This window comes from Telmatherina bonti (genome assembly GCF_933228915.1).
Source record: "Telmatherina bonti genome assembly, chromosome: 21".
NCBI lineage: Eukaryota > Metazoa > Chordata > Actinopteri > Atheriniformes > Telmatherinidae > Telmatherina > Telmatherina bonti.
Window position 1 is genome coordinate 30002739 of NC_136630.1, and position 18385 is coordinate 30021123.

The following is an 18385-nucleotide window of genomic DNA, read 5'->3' on the forward strand; positions in this document are numbered from 1 at the left end:
GGACGGGTCTGAGGGGGGACAGACGGGGACGGGGGGACTGAGGGGGGACAGACGGGGACGGAGGGGTCTGAGGGGGGACAGACGGGGACGGGGGGGGTCTGAGGGGGGACAGACGGGGACGGGGGGGGTCTGAGGGGGGACAGACGGGGACGGGGGGGGGTCTGAGGGGGGACAGACGGGGACGGGGGGGTCTGAGGGGGGACAGACGGGGACGGGGGGGTCTGAGGGGGGGACAGACGGGGACGGGGGGGTCTGAGGGGGGACGGAGGGGTCTGAGGGGGGACAGACGGGGACGGAGGGGTCTGAGGGGGGACGGAGGGGTCTGAGGGGGGACGGAGGGGTCTGAGGGGGGACGGAGGGGTCTGAGGGGGGACAGACGGGGACGGGGGGGGGTCTGAGGGGGGACGGAGGGGTCTGAGGGGGGACAGACGGGGACGGGGGGGACTGAGGGGGGACAGACGGGAACAGAAACCGGACTGAAAGCGCCCGTGATGCTCCTGATGAGACGGTCATGACGTGGAGAGGCAACAGGCTAGATGGGAAGTCGGATCTCCGGTACCGACCGGTGCGGTCCAAACCAGGTTCTGGACAGGTGGACTGTCGCCAGAACTTTCACACATTGAGAAACTGAGAAAACGTAAGAACAGTGAGCGAAGAGTCAGGAGGACTCACTTCTCCAGCAGAGCCAGCGCGGTGGCCGGGTTCACCCGCAGGTACTTGGAGTTGGGCTGGCCGTAGTCCGCCAGGTACGTGGACCAGTCCCACACCATGAACAGGTCCAGGAGCTGCAAAACACAGACGGACACCATTCAGACCGGTTCAGACGGAGGTGGCAGCATGGTGACATAGCGGTCAGCACAGCGAGGTCACCAGTTCGAGTCTCGGTTCCGTACGGCGGCGTTAACAGTGGACTTTGTGTGAAGTTTCCAGGTTCTCACTGCACACATGTGGGTTCTGGTCTGGACCCGGCTTCCTCCGACCAACAAGACACGTGTTGGCTTAATACAGGATCCCCCTCCTGGTGGCCTGCAGGCTTTCCAGGTGTCCCTGCTGCAACTCACCTGATTCAGCATACATGTGCAGAGCTGGTCTGAGTCAGGTGAGTTCCTGCAGGGACACCTGGAAAACCAGGAGGTCCTCCAGGACCAGGACTGGGGATCCCTGGGTGAACAGCTCCTGTCTCACAGGTAGGTTGCTTTGGATGAAACATCGGCCCAACGGCTGCCGCAAAGAGAAGATTATTCCCTCCAGGATCACTGGGAATACTGGTTTAAACCAGATGGTGAAGACCCAACAGATACGCCTTCTTCCCCGGTTTCTGGGTTTATCTGTGGATACCAGAACCAGAACCAGGAACTAAAACCTCCACCAGAACCAGAACCAGGAAGGAAAACCTCCACCAGAACCAGAACCAGGAAGGAAAACCTCCATCAGAACCAGAACCAGGAAGGAAAACCTCCATCAGAACCAGGAACTAAAACCTCCACCAGAACCAGAACCAGGAACTAAAACCTCCACCAGAACCAGAACCAGGAAGGAAAACCTCCATCAGAACCAGAACCAGGAAGGAAAACCTCCACCAGAACCAGAACCAGGAAGGAAAACCTCCACCAGAACCAGAACCAGGAAGGAAAACCTCCATCAGAACCAGAACCAGGAAGGAAAACCTCCATCAGAACCAGAACCAGGAAGGAAAACCTCCATCAGAACCAGGAACTAAAACCTCCACCAGAACCAGAACCAGGAAGGTTCCCTTCCTTCCAGAGCGGTTCTGTGCCGCTCTGTGGGGTACGTCGTGTTGGATTGTTTCCCGTTCAGACGTACATCACCTGAACAGGAACGATGTAGATGTCCGGGAGTTTTTCGGGAAGTCATTTCCCGTCCAGGCGGTTTACAAACCAGGCAGGAAATGTTCATTCAGAGACTTTGTGATGAATCCACAAAGAGTGGAAACGGTGGAGCATCTAAAGGTCATTCACATGAAATAAGCTGAATAAAAACATAATAAAGCCCTCAGTGAGGCTCAGTATCTGCTTCTCCAGACATGAATGCAGACCAGACAGAATCCGGGTCCACCCTGGTGTCTCTGGAGAAGCTCTCATCCTGCAGAGGAGGAGGGGTCTCCTGCGACATGACGAGTGTTTCAGCATCAACAGGACGATTCAAAGTGACCCTGGGTTAACCTGAGAGGACCCCTACCCCCCACACAGTGTATGTTAATGTCAGAGGGTGAAACAGCTGGGTGTGTGGGTCATGCTGAAAGAGCAGTGACAGAGCAGCTTAGTGATAATAGCATTATTCAGCTAAGTGCAGCACCCTGAGAGGCTTAGCAACAGCTCCATTATTCTCACCTGATGAGCCACCGGCAGCACAGGCTCTTATCCAGATCACATCTAACGCTCTTAAAGGCTTTCTCAGAGAGCTCTCGGAGCAAAAGTCCAGTTCAGAAAGATACGGATCACATTTCTGTCAGTTGTGATGACAGCTGTATCACTTGTCTTCTGATGGAAACCTGTAGAAGCTGAACGTTTTCCATCCCAGTCAGACACATGTTTCCAGCCTCAGGGGTCTGACGCCGAGGCTGAAATTATGTCAAATTAATGTATCCACAGATAGAACAACAGACAATCACTTCTACATCTGCCTGTTGATGAGGAAGACTGCAGCCAGGAAGAGTTCAAGCCTTAAAGCTGGGGTAGGTCATGTTGGTTTCTACGTGCAGATGAGGAAGATGAAGCATCAGGACTGAAAAGGTCCAACAAAGAAACAGAAACTGAGCAGAGAGAGAAGTCGAACCTTTTAAACATCGCTAACAGCCAAACAGATGAACACCAGATGTACTCATTGCCTGGTTCATGGTTCTACTCATCAGGTTTCTGTAAATATAGATCAGCATTCATCTAAAAACTATGAAGTCATGGAGCTCCACAAGGCTCAGCTGTAGGTCCTGCCTGGTTTAACCTGTTCAATCCGGATACAAGGCCTACACTGCCCCGTTATGCTGATGACATTCAGCTTTACGTTGCTGCACCTCCTCAGTAACCAGGAACACATGGTGTCCTTTCCAACTGGGTTTTATATATCAACCAAAAGTTTGAGTCTGGTTGTAAATTCAGACCCAAAGTTCATCCTCTGAAGCACAGGAGGAGTTATTTTACACTACAAGTTCATTTCAGAAAGAATAGAACAAACAATGACATACAGATCAGAAAAATTCCAGCTGAAAACACCATGTTGTCACCAGAGCACATTTTTACCATCAAGTCAAGGTTAACCTCTGTGCCTCCCCCCGCGCTGTCCCCGCAGGCTGGGATTAACACGCCAAACACACTGCCTGTATGAAAATGAGCGTGGATACGTGGTGTAATGAGCTGCTCAGACAGAGAGACACAATTACATTTATTCTCTCTGCAGCTTGGCTCAACATCTGTAAACATACCCGGCTTACACAGATGCCTAAAGCAAAGAGTCTGACACTTTGTCCATTTTTAAAGAGAGATTAAAACATCTACTATTAAACTACGTTTAGTGTTATCACTTTGATATTACCCAAAAAATAACCGGTTGAGGATTAAATGACCTAACTCACTTTCAGTGTAACTATTGTACATTATATCAAATCAAACTTTATTTCTTTAGCACTCTTCATGCCATGCGCATGAAAAGCACGGGGGTGGGGGACATAGAGCAACCCCCCCCCCCCCCCCACACACACACACACATTCCCCAAAATACACCATTCCCTGAATACTGTCTCTTTAACCAAACGCAGGTTAATAAAACAAATAACACATTAATTAAGTGATAAAAATTCTGACTTGGTGCTGATGTGTATGTATATATGTTTTCTTTGTGCCAATACCTGTGTTGAGGTCTTGTATCTGTGAACCTGAAGAAATCTGGGAGGAAATCTACGTTTTAGGGGGTTGGGGTGGAAATTGTGGGACCGTTTTCCTATTATATGTCTATGGTAAACTGTTAGGTCTTGGCTCTAACCTACAAGCTAAAGATAGCTTCTGGGGAGTCCAAATGTTTACAAGTATACAGTGTATTTATTGGTGTGTCGCTGTATTGTAACGTGATGTGTAAAAATGAAATAAATGAAATGAAAGTTCCCATTAAGCCAGCTTCACATGCAGCTGGTGACTTACTGGGATGCAGGACAGCAACCACAAAACACTGAATTTCTTTTTAAATCACACAAACTGATGAGAAAGCTGCACACACACTTTAATGAAAGGTTTAATGAGCTGCAGCAATAATCTGACTGCAGAATTATAGCTTTATATGACCCGAACCACATCTTCCATCAGGATTTACAGCGCTGTCAGACTGGGTGAACTGGTGCTTGCTTTGTCTGCCTGTTTCCAAGCACAGAAAACCTCCCAGAGCTCAGTGCTGTGACCCGGACGTGCGGAGGGCCGAGCCTCCACCTCAGGCTCAGATTAACAGGTCAGCGCTGCTCTTTACATACCTCGGCTGGTAACGAGTCAGGAGGCGCGGGTCCAGCCGGTGGTCAAAGTTGAAAAGGCCAGTAAAGCTCTGACACTGGGAGCTGTCCCAGTAAGGAGTAAAATGGAACTGATGCTGGTGGTGAAGGATACAGATGTTCCTGCTTCATTTGGTTTTTTTCTCTTAACCTGAATCAAAGTGTTGTCAGGAGAAACTGATCTGCAGATTCAGGCTGACTAATCACAGGGACGGCATCTTCCTCTGTCTGCGTTCAGACCGGTACGTCCTCCGAAGTGCATCGCTGGACTTACAGGGAGATGATTTATCACCAGCAGGCTGGATCTCGCCTGGCGTGGGACACACGAGTAACTTTGTGTTTACGCTGTTTAAACTGCTGCGGTGCTGTGAATTAACCAAGACATGGAAGGAACTTTAACCCTTTCTCAGCCTCCCAGAAATACAGCTGGAAAATAACCAGATGAGACCGACGCCGCTGTCAGTGCTGGCGAGAAAAACCTCTGATTTCCACAGAGAACCTTCCTCTGCCCACACTCCACTCCTGATCATCTCCAGGGAATGACGGGAGGACGACTAGAGGATCAACCGATAAAGCAAATTATCATTCATCATGAGACTCATCGTGTCTCTGGATGAGGTGGACGGGAGCCTGAACTCCATTAGTACCGCCCACTTCTCTCGACTCGACACCGGTTCCTCTCCGGCTTAATGGGATGACACCATCGCCCCGCCCACCACAATCATACTGGCAAACAGGAAACTCAATCATTTCTAAGAAAATATTACAGGAAGTAGAAAAATATATTGGGAAATCCATCACCAGAGTTTACCTGTCGTAAGTCGATGAAGGCCAGCTGGAGGGTGTCTCCTTGGAAACCAGGGACCGGCTCAGAGCTGGCAAACACTGAAAGAAGCACAGCACCAGATGATAACATCACACAGCTTGTAGCTGAACACAAGACTTGTAGTTCAGGGAGATTTTCCATCCTTTTAAGCTTGTTCCATCCTACACGAGAAGCAAGATATGGATTCCTGCTCTCCAGGCTGCAAGAACAAGAAAAAAATTATTTTTCGTCAGGTCGGTTCATCCTCCACGTCTGCAGCGGGGAGGGGTCACTGCGGGTGGCGATGTGCTTTATGTACAATAAACTCGGTTGTTGTTTTGAGTGGCGATCTGGATCACAGTTTGGATCCAGGATTTTTTTTTTTTTTTTTTAAAAGGATTCTTTAAGATTGTGCTTGGCGAGGTTTCCGCTAAACAATCCGTTTTACCTGCAACAGCAAAAACGCGGAAGCAGAAACATCGCTTCATGCTTTCCCGTGCGAACCCATAGACCGTATATGAAAGATGGACAGAACCTCTGGCGGTTAAGAATGAAGCCTATGCAGAAGTACATAAAACTGCAGTTCCCACTTCATCCACTAGGGGCTGCAAAACAGAGCAAATCCCCATAGACTCCCATGTTAAAAAGACCAACTTCACAGCAGGAATAAACATGTTTACAGCAGAAATAAACATGTTTACAGCCTGGTACAAAAATCCATTTTAGGTTTGTAGGTCAGGTTTACCTTCATGACAACTGAGGGGGGAGCAAATTTTTTTTGTTTTTATTTCTCCTCCATTCAGATGTAATTTAATCTCGAAATTCGGCATTTTTAGGGGCGTGTCATTTTGATCAGGTACCTGATTGACAGGTACCCGATCTCCTGCTTCAAGTCAGAAGAACGTAGAACAACCGCGGTTTTTAGCCGGTTAACAACGTGACTTAGCTTTAGCCCGCTTACCTCCGTTAGCTGGTTAGCTCCTGTTATCTACAGGTTAGCTCAGTTAGCTCTTAGCTAAAGAAAGCTCGGAGTTCGCTCGATGTCAATCATCCACCATGACGCTCACAGCCCCCCTCTCAGCTCCACCTCTTTGCCCATATTTGTATTTTTCGGGAGAGACGACACGCATGCCCCTGCCAAGATGGTGATGGTAGGAACCGCCCACCGAGCTTCACTTCAGCTCTGCAGAAACCTACGGGTGGCGTCACGGAGGCTCCGCCCATCTTTTATATACAGTCTGTGTGTTAACCACGCCCATCTCAAATGTCTGACCAATCACACGATACTTCTCAGAGACCCACAAGAAAAAACAACTGCGAGACTGATGTGTCTTCAAACATGTCCGCAAGAAGAAAATGACGTCATTTTCCTCATGAAAAAGAAAATAGTTCCCACTTCTTGTGGAGCTTAAGTCACGCTGCGACAGACTCAGACTGCTGAGAGACGACCCACGATGCACTGGGGTCTTTCTTCCATCTTCATCTCTGTTCTCCATATATAAATGTATGTCAGTACTGTCGTCATTAATGTGTGTTTCTCTTCTTCTTTCCCTGGATCAGAGTCCTGCTGCTGGTTGACCCGCTTTCCTGTCTTCTCCACCCCGAGCTAGTCCAGGAAGATGGCCGTCCTTCCTGAGCCCGCTTCTACTAGAAGTTTACTTTGCGGTTGAAAATGGAGGTTTTTCACTCTATTTTGTCTTGGTGCAGCTCAGGATGGAGGACTCAAAGAGAAGCTCAATACTTCTGTAGTGTAATGTGTGAATCATTTGGAAAAAAGCTGACAAAATGTTGTTGGATCAATCCTGGTAGACACTGTTACCAGTCTTATTTACTGACATAGATGCTGGTACCAGTCAGCTGTGATCATAATAAACATGGTCTTTTATTATAAAAATGATAACTGAAACATCCTGTAGCAGATTATTAGTACATTATTAAAACATCACGAAAATGATACATCATCTCTTCACACAATATAATATAATATAATATAATATAATATAATATAATATAATATAATATAATATAATATAATATAATATAAAATTTGCTCCTGCTCCGCTTGTCAGTAGTAGTTCTAGTTTTCTTCTTACATTTTTATAGCATGTGCATATTTACCTCTTTAAAGGTGGTAGTTACGTGTTATGAGTTGAAAAGAACAAAATAAATTCTACTCACATTCGCACTGGATGACGTCCAAGTTGAACTGCTGAATGGCTCCCATACTGATCTGTTTGAGCTCTGTGTCCAGCAGCATCTGCATCAGCGATGTGGACAGATGTTTGCAGGCTGACATACAGGCTGTCTGGGCCACTTTTCCCTGGAAAGACAGAAGACGGATTGAGAGAAATGTTTAGACTGAAAACGTACGGAGGAAAGGATTAGAGTGGGGACAAGACAAGAGAAAATAGAGGCGGGAAGGAAAGTAGAGACAAACGTAGGAAGAGAAGGAGCTCAGAGAAGACAAGTGGATGATGATGGTGAATATTAAAAAAAAAAAAAAAAAAAAAAGATTGTGTTTAAATTAAAATAGGTTTAAAGTGAGAAGATTTTAGTACCAAGAGAAATGGTAATAAGAAGTTGGAGAAGTAAATAAAATGCAATGATTGGCCTAAATTTGTGATGAAAGATCAAAAAGAAAGGCAGAAACAGAAATATGTGAGACAGGTCACAGCAGTCAGAAGCACCTCTAACAGGGACCAGGTCTGAGGAACATCTGGGTTGTGGATGCTGATGATGGTTTTATAAAAAAAATCCACTGCAAGCAGCAGCTGCTAGTAGCATGCATACAGACGACACAGCCGGGATGGACAGTTTATGTAGCAACAGCTGTTTATTTAGGTTCTGATGAGATTTAGCATCAGGGATCATGTTTCTCCACTTTTATCTTCATCGTCTTCCTGTTGAATCCAGAACCGATCTAAAATTCTTCTCCTCACATCTGAAGCTCTAATTGACTAAGATCAATTGGACCTTAAAGATCTCAGAGTTCCAGATTTTCTCATCAGAGCTTCTCCCAGACTGCATGTTCCCCTCTCACCAGGACTCCCAAATTACAGTCATGCAGCTGGCTGACTCCTCTTTCCTGTCTGCTCCATCCCCCAACTGGTCTAGGAAAATGGCCGTCTATCTGCTTCTGGTCCTTATGGAGGTTTTCCTTCCTGGTTCTGGTTCTGATGGAGGTTTTCCTTCTTGGTTCTGGTTCTGATGGAGGTTTTCCTTTCTGGTTCTGATGGAGGTTTTCCTTCTTGGTTCTGGTTCTGATGGAGGTTTTCCTTTCTGGTCCTTATGGAGGTTTTCCTTCCTGGTTCTGGTTCTGATGGAGGTTTTCCTCCCTGGTTCTGGTTCTGATGGAGGTTTTCCTTTCTGGTCCTTATGGAGGTTTTCCTTCTTGGTTCTGGTTCTGATGGAGGTTTTCCTTTCTGGTCCTTATGGAGGTTTTCCTTCTTGGTTCTGGTTCTGATGGAGGTTTTCCTTTCTGGTCCTTATGGAGGTTTTCCTTCTTGGTTCTGGTTCTGATGGAGGTTTTCCTTTCTGGTCCTTATGGAGGTTTTCCTTCCTGGTTCTGGTTCTGATGGAGGTTTTCCTTCTTGGTTCTGGTTCTGATGGAGGTTTTCCTTTCTGGTTCTGATGGAGGTTTTCCTTCTTGGTTCTGGTTCTGATGGAGGTTTTCCTTCCTGGTTCTGATGGAGGTTTTCCTTCTTGGTTCTGGTTCTGATGGAGGTTTTCCGTCCTGGTCCTGTTTCTGGAGATGGTTTTCGTTAGCTGGGTCATGGATTGATGTGGACTGTGTAAAAGTAAAATTATTTTGTCTTCAACTCCAGCTTTGGAGATAAAGCTAAACTGAATTAAACTAATTGGACCGAGAATCAGAATTAACAGCTGTTGTCATAAATCTGTACTGATGTTTACTTTGTCAGATACAAATAAATACATTCAAGGTTCCCGTGAAACAACCCACATGTCCCTGTTCCCCTGGTCCTACTTATGCCTTACAGTTTAATCACAGCTGTGTTCACTTTTAGGCCTTTACCTGAAAGTGAAGCCGCAGCATGTCAGTGGTCACAAACACTACCATCATTCTGATGGGGATCAAACTTGTACATATTGTCAAAAAGCACCAGACTACACTGAATCCCTTCTGATAGTTTCAGGCCTGATGTACACACATCATGCACACTCATACGGAAACATTCAACGGAAAAAACAAAACTTGAAAAGAAAAGCATGCAAGTGGGAAAATGTAGGCAGACAGGAGAAAATAAAAGGTGGAGATCTGTGCCGAGATGATTTAGTCACATCAGATGATAGTTGCTTTGATGCTGCTTGAAAAACAGATTTCAGATCAACTCCAACAGCCCTGTAGACCTGTAGTAACATTGCTACCACACTAGTCTAATTGGATCTGCTATTTATTAAAACCATCCTCCTCAGATCTGAAACTGGGTTGGAACAGGCGTGGTGGTTCTCTGCTGGCACAGGGCTTTGCAAAGACATGCTGCAGCACTTTACAGTCACCTGGGAGCAGCAGCAGAAATCTATGGTACAATCTGAGCTGTTGTTGGTCCTCAAGTCCTTACAGCAGACAAAATTCCTTCTGGAACTACTTTGTCATTTGTTTGTTAATTTGGTGGAGCTCCCCAAGGTTCCATGTTGGGCCTCCTATTGTTCGGCGTCTACATGTGGAGTTCCCCAGGGCTCCATGTTGGGCCTCCTATAGTTCAGAGTCTGCATGTGGAGGTCCCCAAGGCGGCATGTTGGGTCCCTTATTATTCAGTGTCTAAATGTGGAGTCCCCCAAGGTTCCATGTTGGGCCTCCTATTTTTCAGCGTCTACATGTCTAGTTTCCCAAGGTGCCATGTTGGGTCCCTTATCATTCAGTGTCTACGTGTGGAGTTCCCCAAGGCTCCATGTTGGGCCTCCTATTGTTCAGCGTCTACATGTAGAGTTTACCAAGGTGCCATGTTGGGCCTCCTATAGTTCAGAGTCTGCATGTGGAGGTCCCCAAGGCGGCATGTTGGGTCCCTTATTATTCAGTGTCTAAATGTGGAGTCCCCCAAGGCTCAATGTTGGGTCCCTTATTATTCAATGTGTACATGTGGAGTTCCCCAAGGCTCCATGCTGAGCCTCCTATAACTGCTCCTAGAATAGTATAGATATGAATAGAATAGAGTGACTGATTTAAAGGCAATCATGAAGACAGCTGAACTCAATCTCCTTTTCATGTTTTGTGAAAAACACAGACGTGAACTAGGCTCCAGTTTTTAAATTTAGTTGATGATGGACTTATAATAAATTATTTACTACAGACTTTTTTGTGTTCCTTAGTGTCATGTTTGTTCCAGGAAAAAAACGGAAAAACAGGGAATCTTGGGAAAGTGCTTGCAAGTTAGGCAAAAGAGAACATCACCTCCTTTCTCACTGAAAAATGAAACACATCCCTCCTCCCACTAAAAAAGACAACATGTGATGTATTCAGGTGAGAAAGAAAAAGAGAAGTTGTTGGTGTGACAAAGACCAAACTCCTTTAAATGTAGAAAAAAGTGCTGCCTCCGGGCAGACAGGAGGACTAACACACCCTGGAAAAATTGAGTCTGTGATGTCCTCTAGTCATTTAGGGCAGTGTTTCTCAGTTTCGGTCCTCAGGCCACCCTGCCCTGCCCATTTTACAAATGGTCCTCTTCCGAAGCATCCAAGTCAGATTATTGAACTTCCTCATCAACTTCTGTGCAGCCTGTTAACGAGCCTTTATTTCATTCAGGTGTGTCAAAGTAGGGTTGCCTTTATATTCAAGGCACGGGGCGGAAATTGAGAAACACTGGTTTAGGGGATGGAAACTTTAAAAATAATAATAATTCACGTAGCTTCTTTGGGTGACAACTGATTGTTTTGCTATTTTTTGTAGAAAATCTGTCGGAAACATGACTGCAATTTAATGGAAACAGCTGTTTAGAAATTTGTTGTTTGCTAGATTTGTACAATAGTTCTTGAAATAATTTATATTTAATTCTAAATTATGTAAAAATTGTTCATTTAGGTGTTTGTTGCTCTTACGCTAGAATATTAAACTCAGATTACATTTTTGTGTGATTTTAGGTCAATTTTCTATTCTATTCTACAGTCATTTAGCAGACGCTTTTATCCAAAGTGACTTACATATGAGTGAGAACAACACAAGCATGAAATCAATAGTAGAGGACATCGTAGGAAGGTGCTGGTGGACTGTCCAGTTGGACGCAGATCGTTCCATGAAGTGCTACAGGCTTTTTTTTTTTTTTTACACCCTTCCCACCCCATCATATACCATAAAGTTTGTTGCAAAGAACTGGGCAAAGTTCTCCAATTTTCCAACAACTATAGCTAAACTAAGTGTGGAAGTTCTCCTTGAAGAGCTGAGTCTTCAGCTGGGTCTTAAAAGTAGACAGGGACTCTACAGAGCGGACAGAGTTTAGGAGGTCATTCCACCATCGTGGCACAACAGAAGAAAAGAGTCTGGCTAGTGATTTAGTCCCATGTATTGGTGGTAACACGAAACGTCTTTCACTGGTGGAACGTAGCTGTGGAGAGGGAGTGTAGGCCTGGTTTAGGGAGTGAAGGTAGACGCAACCGGAAGCCAGTGAAGAGCGATTAGCAGCGGCGCGACATGAGCTCGTTTTGGCTGGTTGAAAACCAGACCCGCGGTGTTCTGGATCATCTGCAGAGGTTCAACAGAGCACACAGGCAGACCTGCCAGTAGGGAACTGCAGTAATCGATGCGTGAGATGACCAGAGCCTGAACCAACAGCTGAGTCATGTGTTCTGTCAGGTACGTCCCATTCTCTTGATGTTGTAGAGAGCATATTGGCAGGCAACCAAGGCAACGTGGACCTTAAAGGTCAACTTGTCATCTACCATGACACCAAGATTCCGGGCAGCAGGCGTAGAAACAAGTGTGACAGAGTCAAGCTTCATACTTAATTGCGGATATAAGGAAAGATGTGAAATTTAAAAACTGAAATCCAAAGTCGTCAAATTATAACCGTGAATAATAACCATACAAACCGAGTACGGTAGCAAATATACTAGCCCTGTGATATACTGGCAACCTGTCCAGTGTGTTCTTCCTCTTGCCTCATTACTGCTGAAAAGGCTCCAGCTTCACTGCAACCCTCAGTTGGACTAAGCGGTATCGAAAATGAATGAATGGATGAATATAAGGACTATTATTTTCTAAAGTTAGGTAATTGTTGCGACATGTATTTATTGTACGGGCCCATATCATGATAAGGCTACATTTTGGATATATTAGGCAGCCCAACTCTTTCTGATGAAACCAATAATTATTGGTCCCTCCCAGCTCAAGCCAACTTTAAAGCAATCAAATGTCTTTTTTAAGGCAAAAAAAACAGCAGTTTGCAGGAGCCGACAGACGCAGAAGGCTGTCCCTGTGTGAGTACAACAGTCCTTAAACCATCGCTTTCATAAGGTAGAAAATAAATTACTAAATAAGTTCAATAAAAGAATAATTTCCAGTGACCATCAGAGGAAATGCAGCCCTGGTCTCTCACTGTCCGGCCTGATGAGAAGATCTTACGTCTGCCAATGAATGTTATAACTAAGAGCTAGAACAGCAGAGCAACAAGCCTAAACGAGTGGAGTTTCTGCATTCAAACATAAGCATGCGCTGCATGTCCCCACTGCCTGTAGAACGGCAAGAAAACGTTAGAAAATCCAGGCAGGAATACTCACCGACATTGATGCATGGTCATTGTTGTTATTCTGAGCAGAGAGCCCCAAACCAACCAAAAATGGAAGAAAAGGGAGGAAGGGAGGGAAAGGACAGGAAAAAAATGTGGCAACAACAAATGGACAGGAGGAATTAAATTCAACGAGATATCTCGGATGTTTGACAAGTCAAATTAATCAAGGAGTAAAACAAATCAGCTGTCGTGCTGTTCATAACAAAAGGTGAGGATGGGGAGGTGGGAAACAAAGAAGAAAAGAAATGTTGGAGCTGATTCGACGCATGATAAGCAGTGCTGGAAAGAAGAGCAAGCAGGTGGTCTACAGAGAGGAGACAATGGTCTGAACAGAGCCGAAACACCCGGCCTAGGCGGGGATCATGTCAGGAAGACACAGAGCATTCAACACGTAAACCCTCTCATCCTCAGACTGTGCACATTTACACGGATGTGATGAACATAAACAGAAAAAAACACATGGTAGAAAAGAAAACCAACCTCCGTCTGAGCTACATGGAGGAATGAGGTGAAACCATGAAGATGATGGAAGCTGCTGCAGCTCCTGCAGTCACGGTTGGAGGATTGATCAAACTCACCGGCAGGTGCGTGAAGACCTGGAAGGTGGAGCGCAGGAAGTTGATGAGGTCCATGAGGTATCCTGAGGCCCGGCCGTCTGACTCGGCCATGCCCCACTCGTAGTCTGCTAGCTGGATGAACTCATCGATCTTCTGGTTGAGTTTAGTGTAAATCTCTCCCTCTGCAGCGTGTCGAGCATCCTGCAAAACAGCCAGTTGACTTTTACAGCACTGATGTGGCTGCAGCTGGAAGCGCCACCAGATATCCTTTACTGGACTTCTATCCTCCTCAGCATCAGGAAGGGCAGTGTGTAACTCTGTGAGGTAAACTGCTTCACAATCTTATAATCAACATTTTTGTTTTTTAAAGAAATAAAAATAATCCGTTATAAGATTGTTGTTATTTTTAATTGTTTTTATTGATCTTTTGTTTGTCTTGTTGGGCATTATAGCAGCAGAATGATGGTCTGGCTGCTGTGTTGATCTTTCTTCATTGAAATGAAGAAAAAAAAGTTTTGTACGTCGCAATTTAAATCAAATCGACCAAAATAATTTCTAGCTTATAGAGCAGTGATCCTCACTGTTAATTCAACACTCAGCATACTAAGACAAGAGGAGAGCTGCCACCCCCCAGAAAAAAAACAATCCCACGCTACGTGTCCTGCTGCGTTGCCAAATCAGTAACGTTCAGCTTTTTAGCAAGGAATGGTTATCCTAAATATTACATGGAGTAATGACATTCTTATGCAAAAGTATATGGTGAAAATACAGTAATGCCTCCAGAATGTGGGGGTTTATTTTTCATTATATATACGGAGCTACCGACGGAGCAGTTCTTTGGTGGAGTTCGGTGCAGCTGAAATCAGCCAAACCTGGCAACTCTGACAGGGTCAGTTAGGGCCGTTAGGACAGCAGAGTTTCTGCAAGCAGCCTGCAGCTCTTGTTAGTGGAGAGAACTGCAGCGTTGAGGATCATTATGACTTGTTTAGATGCATTTTCAGAAAGCCATCGGCTGCTTCACGAGCCGCAAGGCAAGAGTCAGCGAGCCGCATGCGATGAGGAACACGGCTACAGAGGAATGAAGTTACTTGGGAAATTAGTACCTTTTGTTACTTAAGTGTAATGATTATGAATTGAAAATCTGTTTGAATCGAGAATTGATTCTGAATCAAATCGTCCCAAAAATCGGACTAAAATTGAATCGTGAGTTGTTAGATTCACATCCCTAGTTAACTGTGATGGACATGTGAGCCTCCAGCTGATCTAAGAGGTTTTCCAGGATGTCCAGGAGGTTTACAATCCACACACAACATGTAGTGTTTATTCACTCTACATGGTAAATGATCCAACATGATATGTTGGTATGATAACACCAACTCATGATGTTTGTAGTTTGAAGGACTGTCCAGCTAATAATGTCAGGGCCATGAACCTACCATCTACATATCTATATTAAATGGATGGATGTGGTCTATATTAAATTTCCCAGCTTTTAAAAAACATGTGGATTTCATACATAAATGTTACTAAAAACGCCTGAGCCTTCCTGAACAAGTTTCCTCCACCCTGCATGAAAATGACAAAGATTCTTTGATTTGTCCCACAGTGGGGACATTTACGGTCCAACCAGAGATAAAACACAGGAAACAGCAGTCAGAAGGCAAGGCATAGAATAAAATAAGAAATAATAATAAATATGAAAATAAAGAATGAAATAATCTGTCCACTTTTCAACTTCTCATCCACGTGTAGGAACAACATGATTCCAGATGCTTTCCTTTGCAAGTAATCACAGGATTCATGAAAACATGGAGGTAAACTGAAGTGACAGTCGGGGGAGGAGCTTACATTCCTGTTCTTTAGCATCAATGAATGTGGCTTTGAAGAAGGCAGAAAAATCCCAACATTCCCAGTTTACCTTGAAAGTGGACAGGCCGTAGAGTCGTGTTGTGTGAACCGTTTCCGGGGAGACGTTGGTGATGTTGGTTATGAACTCCTCCAGGTACCTGCAGGCCTGCTCCAGGTGGGTGGTATTGATGATAATCTGCACCAGCTGCAGACAGACAGATCAGTTTTACAGCTTTGTCATGATGGAAGACGAGTGAGAAGGAAGTCCTCCCACCTCCGTCAGGCCTATGTGAGGCTTCTTGATGAGGTTTTGCAGACAGCTGCTGAGAGTTCTGGTCAGCAGCAGGTTGGTCGATTTTCGCAGCATGTCATCAATTTCTGTTGAACTAGACACAAAAACAGAAATACAAGTCCAGATGTTGTACAGATTTATAACTGAAGGAAGAAATATTAAAGTTCTGCACGAACTTCCAGGAGCTCAAAAAGATTTTTGTTAGGATTTTAATAGTCTAAATTACAGTCTCATTGTTGGCAATACTCCAATAAAAGCAAAAAATATGAATTATTTTCTGTATAATAAATATCAGGTGGATGGGTTTAGTGGGGATTAGAATCTTCTACATGTCAAAGAATAATCTGATGTCATTAGTATATTTTATGTAGCATCAGATCCGCCTTCTGGCGACCTTTGAGGTTAAAAATGTCCCATCAGTGGCAATATTCCAAAAATGTCAAATATGCACTTGTCTTCTAAATGAAACAGCTTAAAACTAAAGTTGTCTCTGCAAAAAGCAAGAGCTTTTTTCTTGTTCTCAAGTCTCCAGTAAATTCATACTACACGAGAAGCTTTGTCCATGTCATGGCAGGTTTTGGACAGGGCGTCCTGTTTAAAACTATCCGTTCAATCTCGCATCTAAGGAAATGCCAAGCAGCAACCTGCGGCGGTAAAAAGTAAAGTCTATGTGGAAGTGACAAAGGCTGCAGTTCCCCTCCCATCCACTAGGGCACAGGTGTCAAACTCCTGTCCTCGAGGGCCGGTATCCTGCAGGTTTTTGTTGTCTCCATGCTCCAACACACCTGAGCAAAATTCATGAATTGGTTGACGAGAAGCTGCTGGATCCATTAGATTTAAATCAGCTGTGTTGGTAGAGAGAAACAGCAAAAACCTGCCGGATACCGGCCCTCTAGGACTGGAGTTTGACACCCCTGCACTAGGGGCTCTAAAACAGAGCAAATCCCCTTAGACTCCCATGTTAAAAAGACCAACTTCACAGCAGAAATAAACATGTTTACAGCAGAAATAAACACGTTTACAACAGGAATAAACATGTTTACAGCAGAAATAAACATGTTTACAACAGTAATAAACATGTTTACAACAGGAATAAACATGTTTACAGCAGAAATAAACATGTTTACATCCTGGTACAAAAATCCATTTTAGGTTTAATAGGTCATGACAACTTTGGGGGGAGTAAATTTTTTTTATAACTCCATTTAGAACCAATTTCATTGTGAAATTTGGCATATTTAGGGGCATGTCCTTTTGATTGACAGGTACCCGATATCTCACTGCAAGAAATTTTGAACAAAATCCGCGGTTTTTAGACTTAGCTTTAGCCCGCCTACCTCTGTTAGCTGGTTAGCTCCCATTAGCTCTAGGATAACTCTGTTAGCTTGTAGCTACAGGCAGGACGGAGCTTGACAGATGTCAATCATCCACTCTCTCTCTTTGCCAGAGATGGCTTGCCAACGCTGCCAAGATGGCGATGGTAGGAACCGCCCAATGAGCTTCAATTCAGCTCCTCAGAAATCGACAGGTGACGCCACGGAGGCTCCGCCCATCTACACCTATATACTTTTATAAATTCATTATCCGAACCGCTCAGTCCGATTAAGGTCGCGGGGGAGCTGGAGCCTATCCCCGCAGTCTTTTGGCGAGAGGCGGGATATCGCAGGACATCGATATCCAGTCTATGGGAAATGCAGAGGCAACAACATTCTGCTTCATGCGTTTCCATGGTAACCACGACCACCTCAAACATCTGGCCAACCACACAACGCTCCCTGGCGTTCCACAAGAAAGTTCTGCTCGGCTGATGCGTCACGAACAAGCTGCAAGACGCCTCCAACCACGTCCAGGAGAACAACCCCACGTCATTTTGTTCTCTCAGAGAACGAGAAAAACGTTCCATGCCGGAAAAATGTTCCACCACCAGAAGAAAACAAAATTTCCGTTTGCTAAAATGGATCTGGAGTTTTTGCAAACTAAGGTCAGCAATGCATCAGCCCCGTTGGTCCTGTTTGAATGAATCTTCTGCGAGCAGCGACTAACGCACCTGCGGTGTAGCGACTCGGAGAACTTCAGGCTGGCGTAAATGAACTCCTTGACCTGTGTGTAGATCTGGGGGACAGACTGGGACATCGGCAGCTTCTTTGGAAAGTCCTGCTGCTCGTACACAGAGAAAAAAGCCGTTAACGGGATGAAATGAGTCTTCTCCTGCAGACGGAGTCTGAGATCGTGCTCACCTTCTCTATCTCAGCATCGTGGAAAGGAAAGCGGCTGACCACCAGTTTATACTCCTCCTCCGTTTCAACTGGGATTGGACTGTAGTTATCCAACTCAAAGATTTCTCTACGGAGGAAACAAACATGGTGACTTTTTGTGCTTTCAGTTTTCTTGAAAGAAAAACGTACACTCACTGATGACATGCATGTCTGCCAGCTTGTGAGTGTCTGGAGTGTGTTTTTAGGTTATACTCGACAGATGGGACTTAGGTTTATACTGTAATTCAAGAGACATTGTTTAACATTTTCTGTTGTTTACTGGACAAAGATGGATGTCCACGTTTATAAATGTGTTGTCATCCGTAAATATCAGTAAATTACAACTTAATTTATTATTAAATTTAATTTTTTGATCAAATTTATCAGTAAATTATCAGTA

At 44.9% G+C, this 18385-nt stretch overlaps 1 protein-coding gene across 2 annotated transcripts in view; it reads right to left on the reverse strand.

Annotated features, from left to right (window-relative positions):
- exoc6 (exocyst complex component 6) overlaps positions 1-18385 on the reverse strand; it is a 52696-nt gene that overhangs the window by 1353 nt on the left and 32958 nt on the right. Inside the window, exons 15-23 of one of the 2 annotated variants that reach the window (XM_079260729.1) lie at positions 17968-18073; positions 17778-17887; positions 15713-15824; positions 15509-15643; positions 13612-13791; positions 13023-13052; positions 7473-7614; positions 5301-5374; positions 673-785 (exon numbers count right to left, since the gene is read on the reverse strand). In XM_079260729.1, the coding sequence (XP_079116855.1) occupies positions 673-785; positions 5301-5374; positions 7473-7614; positions 13023-13052; positions 13612-13791; positions 15509-15643; positions 15713-15824; positions 17778-17887; positions 17968-18073 (1002 nt within the window). The remainder of the gene's footprint in view (positions 1-672; positions 786-5300; positions 5375-7472; positions 7615-13022; positions 13053-13611; positions 13792-15508; positions 15644-15712; positions 15825-17777; positions 17888-17967; positions 18074-18385) is intronic. The other variant, XM_079260730.1, reaches the window with a different exon arrangement.